The sequence below is a fragment of the Struthio camelus genome, chromosome 6 (genome assembly GCF_040807025.1).
Source record: "Struthio camelus isolate bStrCam1 chromosome 6, bStrCam1.hap1, whole genome shotgun sequence".
In the NCBI taxonomy this organism is placed as follows: Eukaryota; Metazoa; Chordata; class Aves; order Struthioniformes; family Struthionidae; genus Struthio; species Struthio camelus.
The window spans coordinates 33,822,217-33,844,655 of record NC_090947.1 but is presented as its reverse complement, the minus strand read 5'-3'; the positions used below and the strand labels follow the sequence as shown (position 1 = coordinate 33,844,655).

Sequence of the window (22,439 nt, the reverse complement as noted above, 5' to 3'; positions counted from 1 at the left end):
AGTCATACACACAAAAGTCATTTTTTTTAAGCACACAGTACTATCAGGTGATGAAGAACAGTCATGTTTAGGGACCAAATATTAACTTTTCCCTGTGAACTGGGATTTTTATCAGTGCTGTAAAAACAAGAAAACAAAAAATAGCTGTCCTCTGACAGTTGTATTTGTTCATTATATCTGTTAATCAGCAGTTAATTAAACACCAATATAACTGTAATGGAATAATGGCTCCAGATGTTATGGCAAAGGAAATTTTCATTCCTTAAAAATGCATCTTTAGAAACAGCAGGAAGTCTCAGAGAAAATAAACATGATTACCTGCTGTCAGACATGCCCAAGAGAGGATGCAACAGGAAAGTCTCCCCGTGCACGGTAGCAGAAGTCACAGTGGTACTTGGGGCATTCCTAACAGTTGCCCTGCCTATCCACTGAGGTGAAGTAAAGAGATAGGTAGAAAGACCCCTGTAGATTTTATAAGCAAGATTAAACCTGGTTTTATATCTAAACATAAATACCCATATCTTTCAATCCTTGACTTAAAATGGTAAAGGATCGCTTTTTACAACTTCATGTGTCCAGACTTCAGAAAGCTGCATAAAAGCTAATACAAGCAAACTTTTAAGTGCTAAACACAGATTGTGTTTTCTGTTCTTCTGGGTTTTTTTAAATATTCATTGTTAAACATCCCCTAAAATTCTTGTACGCTTACCCTCCTCCTTATCTCTTCCTCATCTTCCTGGTTCCCAAAACAAAAGCAGATTGGGCTCAGGAATGCACTCTACTTTTCTGGCTCAAAGCAGGGGAGAGAGAGGCTTGCCCGCAAAGCACATCCCCTGCAACACCAGTGTGGGATGCTGCACATCAAGGTATCTTCATGGTGTTAGTCTCACGTATCAGTCTGAGAAACAGACATTATGAATAATACAATAAGTATCACTGCTGCTCACTTAAGACTGCAATTTCATTCTCTAATTCTTCTTCATCTTAAGATACCTAGATTTTCTTGACCACTCTTAAAAAGAAAATAAGTATCCAGCTTCTTCTCTGTCGTAATCTGACTCCAGCTTGCTGAAACACGTAACTTTTGGTGGATAGTGCCCTCAGAAATTTGTCAGAAGCAACACTTCACGGTAGCTGTAGCTGTAGCAAAGCCCTGCCAATCCCCAAATCCAGCAACACAAGCAGCATGGCAACCTCTCTGCTGTTAAAGTTTTTTTTTTCCTTTAAGCACTTCCCTGAACCCTTACATTACTCCAGGCCATATACAACATCTATCTTTATCTGTCTATTTGTACATTATGAAACATCATAAATAACTGAAGTGTAATTGTAAAAAACAAAACAAAATTCAACAATGATGTAACTGAGGATGGTACCACATCACCACATGGTTGCAATTCTGTTTTCTAAGTATCTGTTGTTTGCTGGTTAATTCACAAACTTCTGGAATATACAATGGTTCTCTCAAACACCAGTCCAGACCAAGGAAGCTCTATTCCAGCACAATCAAACAAAGCCAGCAGAAGAAACAAAATTCCTGTTCTTTTCTTGTTTAAGCTAATTAGACTGATTTATTACTTGCCTGTCACCAGTTGCTTATTTATCTATTTCAAAAATAAGAAGAAGAAGAGGAGCCAAGAAATCAAAGTCACTCCATCTACTCACCAGACCATTTCTTTTCAATCTTTCTTGAGTTCAAACAGAGAAGAGCGCAAAAATGGTGGGTTAAGTGGCAGAATTTTGCTGGATAATTACTAAAAATAAACCATGCCCACAGAGATCACTTTCAAAAGGTAATTAAGAGCAAATTAAACAAATGAAAAAAAATGTGCAAGTATTTACAGCACTAGACAGAGGGCCACTAGTGTCTAAAAGCTGATCCCCAGAAACTAGAGCATTTCCAAGTTACATTTTAATTAGGAAACCTTTCACGTATGTGTCAATGAGAAACAAAGTGTTCCAAAACATAGCCTCTTACACATTCCAGCTATAGTCTACTAATATGCAATAGCTTCTTTTTTTTTTTTTTTTTCTTCTTCTTCTTCTCAAATTTAGCCTATTCCCCTACTGCCTCACAAAGGCAAAACTGATTTTGTAAGTAAAGAGCTTGCATGATATGCAGGACACACTCCAATACATTCCTTCCATTAACATACTTTTGACGAAGCTTTTTCATGTCATCTGCCAAATTCTCCAAACCTGGTGCCCCCCATACATTTCACTGGATGGATACGACCCATTTTCCTCTTCTAGTCCAGTATTCTTTTGTGTCTTCAGGTCTCCTTTAAAAACAAGTTTAACCATCGACTGAAAAATGTCCACAGGCATCTTAGGCATCTTACACTGATTTACCGGAAAAAAAAAAAAAAGAACACAAAGAACAAAACAAATAAAAAGTCCCATCTAGCTTCTTCTTTTGGAGAACAGCTTTACATTCCTGAGAGTGAATAACTGCTGGAACAAGATCGCCTTGAAATGTTCCAGGACTTGTCAGACATTGTAATCTGGGGACTTCCCCTGTGGTTGTCTCAGTCGTATTTGTAACGTAGAAAATGCTCCCACAGTCACATGAAAGAAGAGTTGCCACAGATTGCGCAGTTCATACAGATACATGTTACACAGGCAAATTAACCCAAAAGTCAGGAAGGATTTGACATTCCTCCAGCCTGTGTAATGCACAAATAGGTAACACTGCCAGGAAGAAAAAAGAAATCACATTAGTACGTGGAAAATAACTTCCACTGATGCAACATATCTGGTCATTAAGAAATTACAAAAATAAAAAAGTAAAACTTTTTAATTAATCCTATAAGAATAGCATCAATTTACAGCAGTCAAAGAAGGGTGAGAAGTACTCAACATCACTAAAAGTTTAATTTTTTTTCCATTAAACTCTCTTTAAGGACAATTCTCTCAAAATAATTGATAAAAACTGCAATAACGAGAGCGGCTCCTGACAAAGGGAAGTGGATGTTCCTGGCAATCTCCAGTCTAAAATACAATCTCTGCTCCAGCCAGGCAAGGGGGAAGGAACGAGAGCCAGCTTTAAGTCCTCTTTGGGACAAGGATGGTAAGGGCAAGGAGAACAGCAGTGCCTGGCAGGGGGGAACGCTCAGCACCAGGCAGTCCTGCAGGTGCAAACCCAGCATCCTGCTAGGTTAACGCCAAGGGGAACCGGTGGATGTGGAGCAGCCCGCCGCTATGCGCTGCACAACACCCAGCGATCCTGCTGTAATTCTACACGTTTTAAGGGTCAGTCTCTGCGCAGAGAAGATGTACGTCGCTGTGGAACGCAAAACGCCAGGACTGTCCACAGCTCCCTATTCTTTGCCTTCCTCCTCCTGCGAGCTGAACAGCTGTGAAATCTGTTCTATTGTCTTACCTCAGTTTTCTTTTCAGTTCTAAAAGGATGCAGCTGTCCAGCATTTTTCATGGACATTATTTTTATTTCTTCTATTGTTCAAACCACTTCCCCAACTTCCACAAAAAATTATTTGTCCTCTGGATTCGAGCCATTTCCATTTGCCGAAGGAAGCTTTTGCTATGCTTCAAGGTAGGTAACAACATCACTTGGGCTTAGTTTGTATTCCAAACCTGTTCCCAGTGGGCATATAACTATGCTCTTCCAAAGTTTTAACAGCATTCATTATCAGACTACCTAAGTGCCATTCGCTTTCGTGGGCATTTGCCATGTTTTATCAGTGTCAGAGAAACCGTACCTAATTTTTTTTTTAATTTTTCATCTTCCTCAAAAAGTAATGCCAAAGCATGGTACGCTTACACCTGGACAACGCAATTTATTGGGGTTTATATTCTATTGGAAATTTAACTCACTTCTTTATAAAGTATGTATTTCCGTTGCAAGCATGGTTCAGGTTATCCGAACTACTAGAAATTTCTAGATATCTGAATACCTTCATAGGTGTGAGAACATTGGTAAGATTTTTGTTTCCTCCCTCCAAAGCAAAGTAATCGGGTTTCAGAATCCAGATGGAATTCCTTTGAACCTGTTTGGCCATCTTGAGCAGAGAAAATGCAGCCTACTTAGGCAGACAGCTTTACAAATTATATCTAAAAAGAGTAATTCATTGGTACTAGTATATCAACAATAAGAATCCAGTAATTTCCTAGTGTCATCTCCTCCACTGACACTATCTGAAGTATAGCTCCTTCCAAGAACAAAGTAAGAGTCAGGATATGCTTCGTTCAAATAATTAAAACTAGAAGGAGTTAAAAAACAAAAATAGTTAGTACAGAAGTCTAAATATGTTACTGCAATATGCTGTTGGATGATTGTAAATTTTACTGAAGATCTGTTTTAAATTAATTCTGGAGCTGAATTTTTCATTAGTCTAAGTTTGAGATGGTAAAAAAAAAAAATCTATCACTTACAAAAAACAGCAGCAGTCAGAAGGCCAAGACACTGTGTTCTAACATGTTCCTCTAACCAGTGCTGTAATGAAATTCCTGAGGTCTTTGGTCTTTTCTTTTTTCTTTTTTTTAAACAAATGCTAAGAAACAACTGACGGTTCAGTTCCTGACACTTCTTTGCACTGTGGGTACAACGAAGACAGCTGTTACTCTTGCTCATTTTCTTCTTCAGAAGACTAGAAACTTCATGGAGAAACAACGGACATGTCAGCTCTAGATGCACTGGAACAGACAATTCTTGGCTTCGTGGATGTATTATCAGAGTTCCTAATCTTAGTTATTTTTCCCTGAGAACACTGCAGCACTATATTATCAGTGTTGCAATACTCAGTTACAGTTTTGTAAGCAAAGTAGGCCATAAAACAGAAAGACTTGAAAGTTTACTTGGAAATGGTGCTTTCAGATGTGCAAAAAAAAAACCTGTGATCCGAAATGGAAAAAATCGTAAAGCAACTAAAACCCATAGTTTAATATTTGAATGCTGCTAAATCGTGCCCTAAAGATGTAACTCGATTTGTATAGAAAAGTGAACTTAAATGCCGATAACATCAGATTGAAATGGAAGGTTTTAGAGATTATTTGGTAGATACTCATGGTGATGGACCATACCCCCAAAATGCCAGTAGTAGGTGGAATAGCTACTGCTCGGTTTATGTCGGAAATACTTTTCTCCTACATCAATCTAAAAAACATCCAGATGGTATGCTGTATGTGAAAAACGTAGAAGAAATATTATTACTATTTCAGTTTGATGCATACAGATATATGTCTGCAGCCTTGGTTTGCCAATCCATACATCCTATGTATTACCAGGATTCTTGAAAAAGCAGTGGAGAATGATTTTCTCTGTGCAGCTCACTTTCACTTTGTTTCTTCATGAGACTAAGACATCCTATTCTGTACAAGCCCACTTTTTGCCTGCACATCTATGTTGCAATCATTTTCTTGGAAAATAGAAAAAGAAATATACCGCTGTGTAATTATTAATTGAACAAGATAATACAACATTACAGAAGTCTTGCGGGTGAACTGTAATGTGCAATGTGCTGTCATACAACACAAACTTGGAAATAACCTCCCTAACTCCTATATGGGACAACGGATATCAGAGCACACCAAGGAACCGACAGTCCTCTTTGCTCCGAAAACCGACCAACTACATCCTGCAGCAACTGCCTTAGAGGGTGTGCAACAAGAGGCCTCATAGATATATTCAGAATATTAGGGAAAAGCCTACTTTCCCAACTGTATGGATTCTTTCTTTTAAATACATCTATTCAAGTAAGCAAGTGGGGGAAGGACATATGTCCTTATGTCTCAATGCATAGACAAGAACACTTTATAAAGAGTCAGAGTTTCTAATTTGGGAAAGGAGGGAAGAATGCTTATTTTTCTCGCAAAAAAAGAACGGAGGGGCTCTGCCTTATCTGATATGGAACAGATTGTGGGCACGGAAAATTAACACCAGCTTAAAGAATTACTTAAGGCAAAAGCTGGTGAAATATCAACAAGTGCTGAAGAATACGAGTTGCGCTGTGACATTTTGCTACAGACTAGTTGTAGAGAACAGAGATTACAGGCAACTTGCACAAAAGGCTGATTGATGGAAAGGCTGAGGTAAAAAAAAATCCTGAGACGTTTTATTTTACAGTTTGACACTGTACTATGTGAGCATGGCAAAAAGTAGAAACCGCATATTCCACAGGCACAAGAGATTATGAGTCAAAAGGACTATAAGAAAAACACCAATGGAATGTGACTGACATCACAGTCATAGCTAAACATAACAGTAGCGTCATTGAATGACAAATACCAATGTGTACCCGAATACCTTGCTACAAAGTATACAGGAAAGTCAAATTAAGCTGCAAAAATGGAAAAACTACAGACACAAAACGCAAGCACCAAATATCAGACTGGAGAAGGAAAACAGAGAGGAAAGTGGCTGAAAGCCTTGAAAAGGAAGGAGATGTCTGATAACATACCAAGCATGGGAAATTTGGGGGTGTAGTAAGTACAAGGTATTACTGTATTTGCCACAGACCTTTCTAAAGGAAAGAAGCAGCAAGTCATCTGTTTAGACAGTTAGATACGCTTGAACTATAGAGCTATTATTTTAAGGAAATTATATAACCTCCATCGCTTGCGACTTTTACAGATAAATTGTAAGCTCCAGAAAGAAAAGTATACCCTGCATCCTGATGAACTGAAGCATAATGCCAGCAAATAGAAGCTTTTTGTAGGAATCTGCTCTATCATAGTTTTTGACCATGAAGTAAAACAGAGCAGAAATTATTTTTACAATGACTCTACTCAAATATTCATGACACTTAAGAAACAAACGGTGTTTACAGATGATCGAGTTATGTTTTTAAATTCAAGTGAACTGTACAAGTACAAGAACATACCTGGTACAAACAGGCTGCTGTTCCAAGAAAAAATGCAATAACGTAACTGAAATCTTCCCCTTCGTTCTGTGAAAATAAAAACAAAACATCACATTTTACAATGTTTCAACAAAAACAAATGCTAGACATGTATAGTTTGAAAATTATTCATTATTCAAAGTTAATGTAGTCTCACAAAGAGATTTATAATAATTCCTATATTAAGTTAAACCATAAGAATTAGCAGTAATCATTACTTATTTATCTCTCCGGAACAAAAGCACCACGATCTACAATCCGACCAAAATGTTTTTTCACCATGACGGACAACTAATGCCGAGATTTTCAAAAGTCTAAAGGAAGTCCAGCTGTAACACTGGACATTTACCTTCTCCAGATGCCCTTGATAATCTGAGTCTAAACACAAGGAACTACCTTTAACATCAACTTCATGGAATTATGCCTTCCTGCAGCTTCACAAAATGGAAACTAGGTAAAACAGAAAAGAGACAAACTAGCCACTAGGGTGTGCTAATAGTCTATGCAGAAAATAGAGATGGCAGGTCTGCATTAACAGCAGCGAGGACAAACAAAAGCATAAGAATTTACCAGAGATTATTCCTAAAAAGAGATATGGACAGAAAACTAAGTTTTCATAAAGGAAAAGATAGAAAGATTTACTTAAAATTACAGCTCTTCCCACTCTGTTTTTTTTTTTTTAAACACATATTCCTCCTAACTTACTCAAATGCGTTTTTATAGTTTCTATAGAGCTGAGCGGAATAAATTTACATGCACAGTGATTATTCTATCTGCATTCCAAATAAACATCTGCCACAATCAAAAACCTCCCCAGGAAAACAAAGGCTATTCATGCAAATGTTCTTTCTTGAAGGAGAATTTCATTTTGAGAAGAAACTGGGCCATTTGGAGCTACAACTTGTTTCTGCTAAGATTATGTTTAATGCAAAGCATCTGCATCTACAGCTTTCATAAGTGAAAAATTCACACGTTTGCACTAACATTTACCTCCACAATGCAGTACACTCCTAAAGCATATGAAAGTCTTACAAGGCCACTGTAGTTTTGCTAAAGCATAGCTACAGGTTATAACAGAGTTTTACTAATACCTAAATAAAAGACAGATTGCAAAGCTTCTCTCTCAGTTTAGTATGTTTTCCTTTATAATGAATTTTCAGAAAAAGTTCCATAAATCACATTCGGGATGACTTCTGCCTTAACTTTGTGATTTCTTCCATAATAAGGGAAATATGTACTTTTGGTGTCATTTATTACAAATGAAAAAATACTATCTTCCATCTGTATTGCCGTCTATTACCTCCAGATGCAACAGCATGCAGAATAAAATGAACTGGCTGCCCTATCATCAGTTAAATAGGTTAATCCAACACTGGCATATCTTTCTGCAGCTGTGATTAAAAAAAAAAAAAAAAAGTAGAAACATTGCAATTAAAGTGGTAACATTCTGTTCATTACTTTTGTACGGCACTGTACTCTAAATTCATTCAGTTGTATAAATTGAAAGGCACGGTGACAAAATTCAGAAGATATTGTACATATTCATACAAGAAAGATACTGAATGAGCAGTGTACCTGTTCTCTAAAAAAAGCTATGTAAATATGTATAATACATAGAAACATAAATAGGGATAAAAGTAAAGATGTATGGACACTAGTTTATTCTTGTTTTTGCTTTATTAACCCTGCTCAACCATTCATTAGCCTTCCGGAATTGCTCATACCTCAAATAGAAATGTTTTATTAATTCTGTACGTATACGTATAGCTATATAAGACGTCACTGGGCTATAGATCATCATCTTTCCCTTACTGCCCTAGAAAGTCCATTACATATCGAAAGCACTGCAGTTATAAAGTCTACAAATTCATTTGAACAAAACTGTACTGGTCTCTACTGGCCAAGCAGGAGGAATCCTCATTTCTTTCTGAAAATTTCCAAGAGATTTTTAGTTTCTATCTCCATCACCACAACAGTAAAGCCCTGTTTAATGTTAAGCAAATCTTCTTTTTTGTAGGAATAAACACCAGCTTTCTGGGCGTACTTATAACTAACACCAACATATTCACCTGAACTGCCAGAAGTCATTAATCATCGTTTTATTCATTACAGCAATGAGAACGTAACTAGCAGAAGAAATGGAATAGAAAGAAAAACTTATCTGCTGAAAGGCTGTGGGGCAGAACTATCTTTTACAGGAAATAGGTGGACAGTTTCTCTTAACTGTAACTCACATTGATCCTTTCAGCATACAAAGAGAAATGAGCATTCTATTTAAGAAGGTTTACTAAAAACAGGAGCAAGCTAAAGAAAGCTTTTCAAAAAAGGATTTTAGAAAAGCTCTTTAAAGGCCCTGTTCCGTAGATATTTCCATAAAATTGATCAGATTTTCAAACTGGTTCATCACTTCTCCTACATGTTCTTATATAACAACTAAGAAAAAAAAAATTACCATATCATATCATGACATAAATTTAGAAAACAGGATACTATGTCCACGCATCCACTGCTACCGAGATACCTACAGAGTCAACCACCTACCTTGCGCTGCTTTCAAAACTCACAGCCTCAGTGAAGGATGCATAGTCCACAAACAATTAAGGCTTCATAAATAAAGGTATGACCTCACAAACGTTTGTGAAAAGAAAACTGGCAAGATTTAGTTCACATTGTAAGCATCTTCTGCAGTGACGTTATGATTGATATGATGCGTAACTCTTAAAACCATAAACACAGTACAATACCTGTAGAAGACTTTCAATGGCGTGAAAGCCACGAATTAAATTCAAAGCCCCACATAACAGACTAAGTACAAATGAGACAATCCCTGGCAGAGTTACAGGTTCCAGACGCTGACGAGGAGCTGTAAAAGCACAAGGTCAAAAAAAGATACGAGAGGTCAAAGCAGAGTCTTCAAAAGATTTCATAAAATAGTAACCTCATTTTTCAGTATCTTCCGGCTCAAGAAGAGATCACTGAATGCCAATCTTTTTAAAAAAAGAAGAGGAAACATTTTAAACATATCAACACAAGGTTTAACAAAACATATACTTTCCCTCAACTTTCCCTCCCTTTAACTTGATATATCCAGTTTATTCAGCGTCGTACTGAAGGCTGCCCAAACATGCCAGGAAATCAATGGCAAATAACGCACCTGCGAGTAAAATTCGCCTACAATTAGTAGCCGGCTAACAAGTCACATACTTGAGAACTCCTCTCTCAACCTCCAATTGTCTTCAACACTGATGCATTAGCAGAGCTATCGAGGCTAATTCAGCTGGTTTGCTGAACAGAACACTATGAGGCAAAGCCTATTACATGTCCCTATCGCAAAAAATCCAGCCACGGAGTGCTACCAAAGATACAAATACAAGACAGCTCTGAAGCTGCAGCTAGTATCTATACTGCAACCTTATACAACAGACCTTTCCAATATGTTTAGAAGTTTCTTATAAAACATATTAAAATTAAAAAACACTTTCCTTCCATGCACACCTGCTCTTTTGGGCTTATCTAGAGCCACAAGTACATAACACTTGTGTACGTTCCTCATTAATGTCCCTTTCCATAATTAGTAACGGAAAACAAGTAGGAAAATACAATTCAAAATCCATAACAGTACAGGCAACTACAGGAAACAACAGGACTAGTGAACCATGTTTAAATCATTCTGCTCAAATCAACGAAGTGTAACGATGTGAACAATGAGGTTAATGAACTGTAACATTAATATGGAGAGCGGTGTCAATCTTGGTTGCTTGCACTGAACAGACCCAGGCGAAAGGCTTTCCAAGCCGTTCATAAAGTTACAGACACTAAACCAAAAAAATGACAATAGCTACTTCTCATTGATAAACACACAAAGGCTGTTTGATTATCACCATGCGATAGCTTCAAAATAGAACACAAAATGAGTTCAATTAACTAATTTGTGCTGAATTTAATAACATACCCTATAATTTTTTTAAAACAAAAGCATAATTCATGTCTAACTTTCAGAGCTTATTGCTGTGCATACTAGAAGAACACTACTAGCAACCACTTACAGTTAAGGTTCGATATGCATCTGCAGTCCAAATCATTCTTTTTCAGCGACTTGTAACTTCTTCTACCAATCTCATTCAGAGTGGCAAAGAGCTGAAGGTTTATGTGACTGTTTCTCTCCAAAAGTCACTTCATTTTATTTACTGATGGATAAAATTAATTCACTAGTGAGCTCTGACAATCTAGGGACAGCTCTCCAAGCAGTCTCATTTTTCCCCTCGTATAGGGATAACTTTAAAACATCGTGCGTTCAAACAGTATTTAAAATGCTTCTTTGAGAGCCACAAGGAGCAAAGTAGAAGAGTTTTGTCAGCTCAACCAAGACAGCCTGCAAACTCAAAACTTCCTAACACAAGCCAAAGTACACAGAAAGCACAAATTCTGAATTAAATGCTGGATTTTATTTAGCAACTTTGGAAATTTACATTATTTCAGAAACTGCACTACTCGTAATGACATTCATAAAAAAAATAAACAAAACAGGTGCGCTATCAGGGAAGAAGTAATTATGATTTGAGAACTGAGCTTTCATTGAAAAAAGCTTAGAAAATACTAAACTCATCCTAACTAAATACCTAAAACATCACACTTCAGCATGCTGTCACCATATTTCTACTGTCTGTCAACACCTATGCTCACCTTTAAAGCAAAATCCTACCCTATAATCTGCACACTGAATGTTTCACACATTAAATATTACTAGCCCTTTTACTATACAGAACAACTTTCTCTAAAGAAAAAGGACTGCCATTTTCAATTACTTTAACTAGACAAGAGACCTAGACACCAGGCATTAAATTATTAAACACTGGATATACATCCAATAGCTTTATCTGTACAAGTAGCAGACAGTGCTTTATCAGCATAGCCAAGACTAACGCATGGAATTCCGCTATACCTTGCAACAAAACAAGATTTGTGCCTGCCTTCCTACCTCTGCATCCTATCTAATTTGATTTAACACATTTAATTCATTTGTAGCAAGTCATTTTTTTAACGGGATAGGCCCATTTCTCTTTGTAAGTGCCTCGGGACGGTAAGCACATTGAACAAACGACACAGAAGACATCTATGCTAAAACACACTATGTCATGGGAGCTTTTCACTTAAGAATATCACAGTCAAAAGGCTTTTTTTAAAAAAAAAAAAGAAAAAAGAAAAAAGAAAACATATCAAAAGAAAAATTAACTCTACCGCCCTACATCATTTAAGGATACAAGTAACTGAAGTCTGACACTTACCAGCAGATATCTTACCAGTACCCTTATAATCCGTAGCAGACAAATGTGCAAATCCATTAGCTGAACCCAGTTCCGACATGGAAATTTGATAAGGTGGCCTCAGTTTGATTTCTGTCTGCATGTCAGCAAGATTCATCTTTGTTGACAAAGAACGTGTGTTGTTGTATCTCTGTTTGGTCCTCTGAATGAAATTATCTGTGTCAAATTTAAAATGAAGAGGTACATCCTTACAGACTTTTGCTAATTAAATAATCCAAGACCATGCAACTTCACGGACAACACACTTCACAAATACACAAGTTTAAATACATTGTTTGAACTGCTTGCATTTATCTTGGAACATCCTAATACTATTTCTGTTTTATGACTAATATATTATGGGCTATTTAATTCTGCAGAACAAAATAAAGCAAAGTAACAGTAAAGTTACTTAATAACTGTGAATAAACTAATGCTTTTCACTGCACGAGACTGAAAGCATTGCTAATATAACCGATTTGTTGCATTTATGCAGGCTTTTCTTTTTTAGGAAATATCCTTATGAAAAAATTAACTTCTGCATTCAAGTATAAACTCACTTAAGTATGGAACGTGCCTGCAAAATATTCAGGCTGAGAAAGTTAATACCGTATTATACAGATATAAACTCTCTAATAGACCTACACTCTAATTTAACAACTGGTCAAAGAGAGAACATAGGGGGGAAAAAGCGAGTTCACAGAAATCTTTACAAGGAAGACAACAATGTTATATAAAAGTAATTAAAAATGGACTGAATTAATTACAGACAGGAATTAAACAAATGGAGTAGGCACCTCATATTTCTAAAACAGCAATTCTTTTTGCTTTAATGCAGTTTCATAAGCATAGATAAAATAACTGCGTAAGATATAGTTTTAAAGCGACAGATATTAATAGAAGCCCTAACAGTTGTTATCTGGTACATATGAGATTAGTTCTGTTTGGAGCTTGCATCACAGAAGGTTAAATGCATCACTATATCATAACACCAAAATCTTCTCTCCCTTTCACATTCTGAACAAAAACTAACACACTTAAGAGCAAACATGAAGTTCTGATCTTTTACTTTGGAAATTTATGAGGCTCAATGCCTTTATAGGTTAACTAATCCAAGTATGAAGTCAAACATGTCATAAAGTGTTATTAACTAGGAGAGGCTAAACTCCAAATTTAGTCACACAATACCTAAACTAAAACCTCCTTAAATGAACAGAAAGACTACAAACAACCTTTGGGTCAAACTCGAGTAGCCTAACTTAACTCCCATGGAAGCATTTTTTTCTGTTGACTATGATGAGAGTTAAATCAGATTCTAAATGCACCTGAAATACAGTTATAGACTCCCCTAGATACTTTTCTCTTGTGCGCATTAGGTTACACATCTACTTAAATACTGATTTGACCTAGAGTAAGAATGAGGAGGGTGACTGTAAAAAAAAAAAAAAAAAAAAAAAGAAGAGTCTGATCCTTACCAAACTCTATAAAACAGTACGGTCTGATAGCAGTATTTGTCTTCATCATATTGTAGGTAGTGATGAACTCTTTCTGAAGTTCATCCAGGAAGCAGAAAGCCAGGACACTAGGATAATTTTCAGTGCACAACATCATATAGCTCACTCCCAGAGAACTGATAAAGCTGTAATTGAGACAACAAATTCAAAACTTCAAAATGAAATCCAGGTAATCCACAGCTTTACAAGTCAGATTTCATATTCTGCAATCAGAGTAGCAGAAACTGCTCCAGGATAACAAAGGCACTAATGTTTATTGAAAAGTCAAACGCTGTTCTAGATGAGAACAATTTACCTTTAGGTAATGCCTTACTTTAACATAGCATTGTACCATCAAACAAGGAGCTATGCTATACATATATATGAGTGTTACAATTGAGTAACATGCAAATAGATAGATAGGAGACAAAGCCCTTGGGATACAGGAGTTGGTGTCTGTCCCATGAGAGCATTTCAGTAATCTCAGATGTAGAATATGGCATCAGGTACATCCCAAAAACACAAACAATTTATCTTCAGAAGGGTTGGGGGGAAAGGGAGCACAGAGGGCTGTTTTTTAAATATGTGAGAGAATGAAACTATTCCACAGAATGACAGATTCATCACTCTCTAAAGACAGATGTAAAGATGACAGCAAATATGGAATTGGAATGGAAATATGGAAATATGGAATTGGAAAGAAGGAAGGGTTTTCAATGTACGTATACCCATTGCAATTGGGCAGCTCATTGAAACGTAGTTCGCTTTTTCATGACACTCAAATTTCTTCAAAATCTTGATATATAACTTAGCATAGAAACTAATCAAAGCTCTACAGAATAAGTTTTTAAGTTTTACATGCCATTCTTAAAAGTTTCTTACAAGCTGATCAGTTTATAAACCAACCGCAGCTGTTATCTAAAAAAAAGTAACCATTGACTTTATTCAAAAACAGTTCCACATTTTATGGATAATTAAAGCAACGACCAACGTTACATGTTAGAGAAAAATTTACTTTTTGCTCTTTGTTTACACAAACAGAAACTGTTTGCTCTTTGTAATTAAGATGTAAAATACTGCAGAACTTCAATTCACAGCAGTACAGATTATCAGATACTAGGTACATGCTTCGCAGCGTCTCTACTCTTGTTTAAAGAATGGTCATACGACATGATGACTAAGGAAAAAACTGAGAAAAAGAATTAGGAACTTATTTTTTTAAATAAATCAAGTGTTCACTCTTTCAAATCTCAGCTCACATCTTAAGATAACTTACTGAACAATTACAAAATGGAAATAATAAGTTATTGTTCAACAATCAGGTAAAACATGCTGCTACCGTGTTTTTACCAAGTACCTGATGACTGGCAGGCGAGAACACAGAACAATCTCTACAGTGCAAACTTGACCTTTTAATTTTTGGGATGAAAATGAAATTGCAGCCTACTGAAGCAATGAAAAAGAACGTGCAAAATTTTTGTATTGATTTGTCACTGCACTTTGGAACTGCTTTCCAAGAATGCTTTTTGCAGCTTTGTTAACCCCGCCGAAACTATGAATCAAAGAGACATCAACTGGAAAAACATAGCCCATTCTGAGCCTAATCCTGATTGATGCTGGAAACTTACTGCTACTGACAGGATATGGAGAAGCTGGAGCACTTTCTAGGATTAGGCACGTGGTACACAGTCCCACTGCTATAAGTGTTAGCTTAATGTCAACCTGTTTGCTAGGGGTTAGGATGAAATCACTCGACTCATTTAAAATGGCATATCTAAATTAGGATTTCAGCTCAGCTAAAGTGCAACTGAATTATCAGCTACACACAGGTGCATCTAATTACCAATACTAAGGAAAAAAAGGTCACGTATAAAGCAAAATTTTGAGTGAATACTACATTCAAATAATTATTTCCTGATAATTCAAGTTTCACATTGCAATGGTGGGAAAAAAAAAAGCATCTTCTGAATTACTGCTTATTAAGTGTTGACATGCAGGTATACTACCAAATTGACTAGCTTCAAAATTGAAGGACAAGAACAATTGAGAAACTGTTTTAAGAAATAAAAAAAGGATGTAAAGAGAAAACAGAAAGCATTGCTGTGGAAGTGCTGGATGGCGTATCAGGATAAGCAGACTCCTTCAAAGCTTTACTACACATTTCCTCCAGACTCTGGAAAAATTCTTCCCAATCCCTCACTCCCCATGTGCAATACTATTTCTCTCCTGCCTGATGAAGATATTATACTCTCCACTAATGTCCACAAGCACCTCCAAAACTCTTCACAATGCATCCAAAACAAAAAAAAAAAAGCATTCACATAAATAGAATAAGACTTCTGCAGTACCTCATAAAATATTTAAAGTTTGCAATATTTGGACAACATTTTAAGAACTTACGGACAGGGGGGGGAACAGGATTTCAAAGGTTTAAATATTCACTTTCAACACTGGAAACAGCAAACGTAACAGCATTTTCTTAATGCATGAGATCCATGGAAGGAAACTTAACAGTTCAGCTATACCATCCAGATAAAGAAATAGATGAGAAGTGAAAAATCAGTTTCTAACAATGAATCATTTTTAATAAATGAAATATGCTTTCAACAGTAGAGACTGATTTTGTCTGAGACCAGAGAATCATGATATTTTTTCTACCATATATCATGCGTATTTAAATTTTAGGACCTGCCAGTCAGAATAAGGTCTCCATTGACACAAGCAACATACAAACACATAGGAAGACACAGTAAGAGAATTACTATTTGGTGCCTCAACTGACATCACTGTATGGAAAAATTGTTGAGTTATGCTTATTTCTTAAGGTATGACGTTTTCTCTGAAGTCAACAGAAATTCTAAATGTACAATGAAGGCATAGTAGGACCTAACTCCATAATAAAATACACACAAGATACTAGACTATCAACGTATTTGAGTATTTTTTCTGTTTGTGCAGGCTAAAAGGGGAAAACGGGTAGATACTACTTGAAATAACATGATAAATAATTAAAAATCTCATGAATCTCACGCGAGAAACAACCTTGAAATTAACAGAAATCTTTCTAGTAAGTCAACAACTTCAGTATTTATAAAAGTATTGGCAATTTAAATGATAATTTCCGTTGAAGTGTGGTAGAAATTCTAGAAGTTCTCAATTTTAAATTTCCGATACACAAAAAGCTTCTTAATTTGATCAGTCACTACCGATGTGCAACAGTGACCTTTTTAAGTTACAGACAAGCTCAACCCAGGAACGTTATAAATATATGTAAGAGATGTCTTACTTTATATTATACTGCCCAGTTTTCAGAGTGCATCTATCAGGAAGCTGAGAAAGTTTCTTTGAGAGCATTTTAAAATATTTCCTACATTCTTGCACTCCTGTGCTTTGATCATAATCAGTAGATGCAGACAGCGGGAGTCCATCCCTCACACGGACCACAGAGGCAGATAAAATCATAGACATTGCCAACAGAGTTAACGACAACCTAAAACAAAACACAAAAAAAACTGAGAAATACGGAGGAATCAAAACTAAGGTAAAAAATAAAGAGAGAGGAGCCAACGGTGATTACTCAAAGCTCCCAAACTGTATACAGAGCTCAATCTGAAAATGGGGCACAGGGATGAATTTTCAACTATAACTCAGATTAGAATCTTCACTGAGTAGGACCTAACAGTCTACGCAAACCACAAAGAGGCAGCAAATCTAACATCATGTTTTCAAATATTTTTTTATATGAATTAATCTAATTACCTTGATTACTTTGCCTGGGTACTACCATAGCATTTATACTCTTCACAATGTAAGCCTTTCTTCTGCAGTGAGACAAAAATTATAGTCTAAATAAACAAGAACAATAGCTGGAGGGGTAAAAAGTGTACGATAAAAATATGCCAGATAGAAAATTCATCCTGGCCTTGATGAACCAATAACATTAATGCACTTTCATGAAACTGTGTTGCTAAACGCATGCTTAAGTACCTTGACAAATGGAGACTTACAAAACTTAAATACAATCAAACAAGAAACCAAGTAATCGAGACATCAAAGAACATAATCCACCTCTCCCAAATCATAACACAAACTCTGAAATATGAAATGTCTTTTTTCTTATCTAGTTCTCTTTTTTTTTTTTTAAACCTGCAAAATGTATCTATCACTATTATACAAACACCAGACAAGTTAAAACAGCACTTGTAAGGCTTATGTGCTTCTAGAGTATTTAACTTTTAAAACATAATAATTAAAGCTTTGTGGAAAACACAATAATTAAAGCTTTGTGGAATCTAACCTCTGAAATAATGGCAAAGAACGTAAGTAGGCCAAAATACAATTTTTTTTTCTGGTTTGAAACAATAGCTGTCTTTAACTCTGTAATTAAAAAATTAAGAAAAAGTTGCGTATTAAAACATTCCTGACACACAGCAAGAAAATTTACAGCAGGTATTTAACAATATAAACACATACCCTGCAGACAGTCTCTGAAGACACATTTTTTAAAAGCTTCATGCTCTTCAAAGCTTACATTTAATCAAAACATCCAAAAGTTTAGCAAGACAAGCATTATGCAGATTTTTTAAAAGATGAATTAGTTATATGCTAAGTAACAGTAAACAAGATTTGTCCTCTGACAAGTGGGTGACTGGTAGAACTTACATGAAGTCAAAGCAAACACACTTCCTCACTCAACTCTTAATACTGCTCTGTAAACACACTACAGCTATGACTTCAGAAATTACGAAAAAACAGGTGTTTGCCTCCCTCAGAAGGTGCACTGAAGTTCCATGTAGTCAAAAACTGAAAAAGAAAACATTTCTGAATACAGCTGAAATGCTCGAGTGTGCAGCACTGACACATCTATAGCACCTTTCAAAACCACGACATTAAGGGTGCTTTACAACACTTAGCAACTGAAGGACTCTATTCTAAAAATTAGGAATCAAAGTTCTCCCAAAATAGCACTGCCTCTTTGCAAAAGAGCAGGAAAAAGCCACTTTTTCCTGAACTCCTGCCTCCTCTCTTTCCCCCTGCACAAAGGGTTTACACCTGGATATTTTTGAATAACAATCAATATTCACGTTTCTCAAGAATATTTACTCCTCACAGAGAAAGTTGTGCAATAATAGAAACATTGAAAATTGGTTGCAATTTTCAGGTTAAGAAAGAAATTCAGCTGCTTCTTCAGCGGCAGCCAAACTTCAACCTGCTTTCAGATGAGTTATGTTAACTTAGCAATATGAGTTCCAAATGAATGCCCTTCTAACTTTATAGTGCATCAGACTTTCACCAAAGTTGTAACAGCAGCAGAAGCCACTGCAGCCACCGAGAGCCTCTGAGCCCTTGCCGGTTCCTACCTACGACAAGCCTACTGGTGCAGGTAGGCTTCTTAATCCAGCATCTCACCACAGAATTCCCTAGTGTACAAAATGCTTTGATCAGAGTTGGATACTTCAGAATTTCCTCTAGGTTAGTTTGCTAGAGCAAAGCATTCTAGAAATTTAGCCTACAGTTTTGGCAACTTGTATGTATCTGCACTTATGTTTATGCAAGTCTCCCAGTAAAACAAGTCACATGAAATACAGACCACACACACGGCACTCGTTTCCTTAACTACGCTGCCAACCACATAACCCTGGCAGTGGCTCACAAGCATGACACAATCACAGGGGATGTAACGTTTCTCGGACAACAGCTGCTTTTATCACTTGGGACTCTGGGAGCAACATCAGAACAATAATGTGATAGCAAAAGTTTATAATTCCCCTTCATTAACTTACTTGCACAAAACGGAATTTCATGGATCTGCATTTCCTCTGGTGAAGTAACTTCATTAGCACCTAAAGGGAAGAAAGGACCCACAGCTCCATGTCCTGTCTTAGGAAAAGGCCGCAGGTAAGACAGCAAGGCAGGAGAAACTCAGAATCCTGAAGCCAGCTCTCCGAAGAAAAAATACTGTTCTGTTTACTTTTTATATGATCTCGATCACTGAAGTTCATGTCGAGCTATCTGATGAGACAAGATTGAATAAATTAATACATGCATTTTGTGGCTAACGCTATTATTCAATTCTTTTTGTGAGGCCATGCTCATCAGAAACAGTTTACTAAATCTCCAAAATGAAAACGCAGCTTTTACTTGGCTTTCTAAACAATCAGGCTCCGCAGAAAGCACCAGCTGGCACGTTTGATACAGACATATATACACAGAGGCTGAAGAAAGAACATTAAGGATATAACAGAAAACATAGCTGATTCTTCACAAACCATGCCGTTAGCCAGGGGAACTCCTTGCCACAGGATGACGTAGATGCTGAAAGTTTAGGTGGATTCAAGAGGTAACTAGATAAGTTCACAGATTAGCTAGAAGGGTTACTCTATCGAAAAGACTACCCCTTGCTCAGGAAGGGCCCGACCCACAAACAATGAAAGCACACTACGGCAAAATCACTCTGTGATGGTGCCAGTGTTACGCTTCTCTGTACGCATCTGCTTCTGACCTGTCTTTACGGATTTCCCCTTACACTAAAACTTCACAGGCCTCTCTGAAAATCGGGACAGGGAGAGTTCAAGGAAAAGAGAAACATGGAGAAACCAGACCACAGACGGGAAAGAGTGACCCAGGTACGGGCGTTCCTGTGTTACTGCACTCTCCCTAAACCTGCCAGAAAATCGTCCACACTCTGCTGCTTTCACAAATGGGAATTATTATTCCTCCCATTAGAGGGAAAACTGGGATGGTGCAAATCAGAGCCTGTTACTGTATTTTTTTAAAGATAGATCCAGTTATCATCGAGTTTATCTATGTGTTATGGATGACACTTGGTCCTGAGGCAGCATCAAGAAAAGTCCTAGAAAGTGGTCTCTATTCCAGCCTTCCTCTGTAAGGGATTGGCCTTTCAGTTTGACATATGACAATATGAGTTTTATACTTATCTGTCTTCTCATAACTCTTTACGAGAAAACATCCAAAAGTGGTCTGTGAAAACGGTTTGCTCAGGATACGCCAGTCTTTTAAAAACAGACTAGCTTCAGAAAAATTGAAAGATATTGTAAATAAATGTAGTGTCATGGCAGACCTACTCTCCTGCACCCGCGAGCTTTCAGCATCTCCTTAATTAAGCCTTCCTTGCCAACATGCCTGCCTCTCCTATTAACACTCCATAAAACACAAAATTGGGTTGTGGTTGCAAGCCAGGCGGCTCCTTGTAAAAGCAGAACGAAGATACGGTTTCCATGCTTACTTCAAGCATACAAGAGAGCCTCAGAAAATTTGTTTTCCTCTCTTTTGCAGGCTGTGACAGCTGTATTACACAGGGAGCAATCTCAGTCTCCCCACTCCTCAGCACCCTTTAGAAACCCATTCCGCCACCGAAAACACTGCCTAAGGATGGGAGATAAATAAAGCCACTTTGACATTATCAGCTATGATCGGACTAGGAAATAATCCCAAACCACTAGCCCGTATAATCCTTCTCATAAAGAAGAGGGAGGGGGAAAAAAAAAAAAAAAAAAAAAAAGGAGAGCGCAGCGCTTCAGACCCCCGCAGGGCCCGGCGAGGCCCGAGGCCCAGGGGCCGGTGACCGACCCTCGCCCCCAAAAAAGCGCCCCCGCGGGAAGGGGCCCCGCGGCTTGCAGCCGCGCCGGGCTAACCTCCCCCTGAGCAGGGCAAAACGCCGGCAGCCGCCTCAGCACCTGGATGTTTCAGGACAGGACACGGAAGACTTTCGCCCCTAACAGCCACCCTCGCACTCGCCGCGCTCCCCCCCCCCCCCGGTAACGCAGCAGCGGCGCGGGGAGGGGGGGCAGGAGAAGGAATCGGAGCCAAATGTCTCTTGGCTTTACCGGGCGACCCCTGCGCACCCCCCCGCCCCGGCACCCTGAGGGAAGGAGGGAGGCAGGGAGAGAGGGAGGCCGGCGGCCGCCCCCTCCCCAAACGGCGGCGGAGCCCCTTCCCCGCCAGGCCCCGCGAGGGGGCCGGGCCGGGCCCGGCCGGGCGGGGCGGGGCGCGTCGCTAGGCAACGGCGCGCGGCAGCGCCGGGGGAGGTGGGGAGGGGGCGCCCAGCTACCTGCCTCAGCGCAGCGGCGGCACCGGCGCGCGCGCTGCCCCCTGCCGCCACCGCCGCCGCCTCCCGCCAGGCATTGTGGGTACCGTCCACGTCCGCCCGGCGGCTAGGCGGTGGCCGTCACGTGACGCCGACGCGGCCCCGCCATTGCTCCGTGGGAGGGGCGGGGCGGGGGCGTCGCCATGGCGACGGGCTGGGGCGGGGGCGCGTTGGGATCTGGGCCTGGAGCGTCGCGCCGGGCCCGGCTGCCCCGGGGCGGCGGCGGCTCCTCGCCGGGGCGCGGGGCTTCTCACCCCGGGGGCTCGGGGAAGGGAGGGGGGGATCCTCACGTTACGGCCCGAGGGGACCCTGGAGGCCGAGGGGTGCCGCTGGGCGCCATTTCTTTAGGCGGGGCCCAGGCACCGGGGCGGCTGCGCTTCATGCCGCCATGCCACTCGTGAGGGGCCTTGCCAGAGGACCTGCCGCCCCCGCGGACTGCAGCACTCACCGGCAGGCCGAGCGGTCGTGGGGGCTGCGTTTGGCTGGTAGCTGTTGCCGAAGGGTTGAAAGGCGCCGGCTGTGCACCTGTCGCCGAAGGGCGCGAGGGCGTCGCTCGGGTCTCGGCCCTCGGCCCTCGCGTCCTTCAGGAGCGTCTTCAGCACGCTCCTGCCTCACGCATCTTGGCTAAATGCTTACTACCCTGGTTTTCTGAGGAAATGAGGCTTCGTCATCACGCCCT

At 39.0% G+C, this 22,439-nt stretch overlaps 1 protein-coding gene across 15 annotated transcripts; it reads right to left on the bottom strand.

Moving 5' to 3' along the window:
* Window positions 1–1,869: 1,869 nt before the first annotated feature.
* On the bottom strand, window positions 1,870–21,886 carry SEC22A (SEC22 homolog A, vesicle trafficking protein). 15 transcript variants are annotated; one of them, XM_068949075.1, is made up of 10 exons: window positions 21,351–21,438; window positions 20,900–21,039; window positions 19,437–19,496; window positions 17,413–17,474; window positions 16,940–17,143; window positions 13,636–13,799; window positions 12,143–12,337; window positions 9,602–9,720; window positions 6,840–6,905; window positions 1,870–2,691 (listed from the first exon to the last, which is right to left on the bottom strand). In XM_068949075.1, exons 5-10 carry the CDS (start codon window positions 17,119–17,121, stop codon window positions 2,491–2,493), a joined length of 927 nt encoding a protein of 308 aa, XP_068805176.1. In that variant the 5' UTR covers window positions 17,122–17,143; window positions 17,413–17,474; window positions 19,437–19,496; window positions 20,900–21,039; window positions 21,351–21,438; the 3' UTR covers window positions 1,870–2,490. The 15 variants fall into 15 exon arrangements, 13 of the variants coding, with proteins under 13 accessions (XP_068805176.1, XP_068805168.1, XP_068805169.1 ...); XR_011141961.1 differs by lacking the exons at window positions 17,413–17,474; window positions 20,900–21,039; window positions 21,351–21,438 and adding exons at window positions 4,393–4,553; window positions 21,725–21,875 and having other exon boundaries at window positions 19,437–19,665; XR_011141962.1 differs by lacking the exons at window positions 17,413–17,474; window positions 20,900–21,039; window positions 21,351–21,438 and adding exons at window positions 4,393–4,553; window positions 21,729–21,830 and having other exon boundaries at window positions 19,437–19,665.
* Window positions 21,887–22,439: the final 553 nt, after the last annotated feature.

Excerpts from the sequence above, each read along its gene's own strand:
- SEC22A (XM_068949064.1), bottom strand. The coding sequence starts at position 17,121 with ATGTCTATGATTTTATCTGCCTCTGTGGTCCGTGTGAGGGATGGACTC. Across the intron at positions 9,721-12,142 it reads TACTGGTAAGATATCTGCTG|CTCCTCGTCAGCGTCTGGAA; the intron begins GTAAGTGTCAGA and ends GTGCTTTTACAG. Across the intron at positions 6,906-9,601 it reads CCATTGAAAGTCTTCTACAG|AACGAAGGGGAAGATTTCAG; the intron begins GTATTGTACTGT and ends TTATTTTCACAG.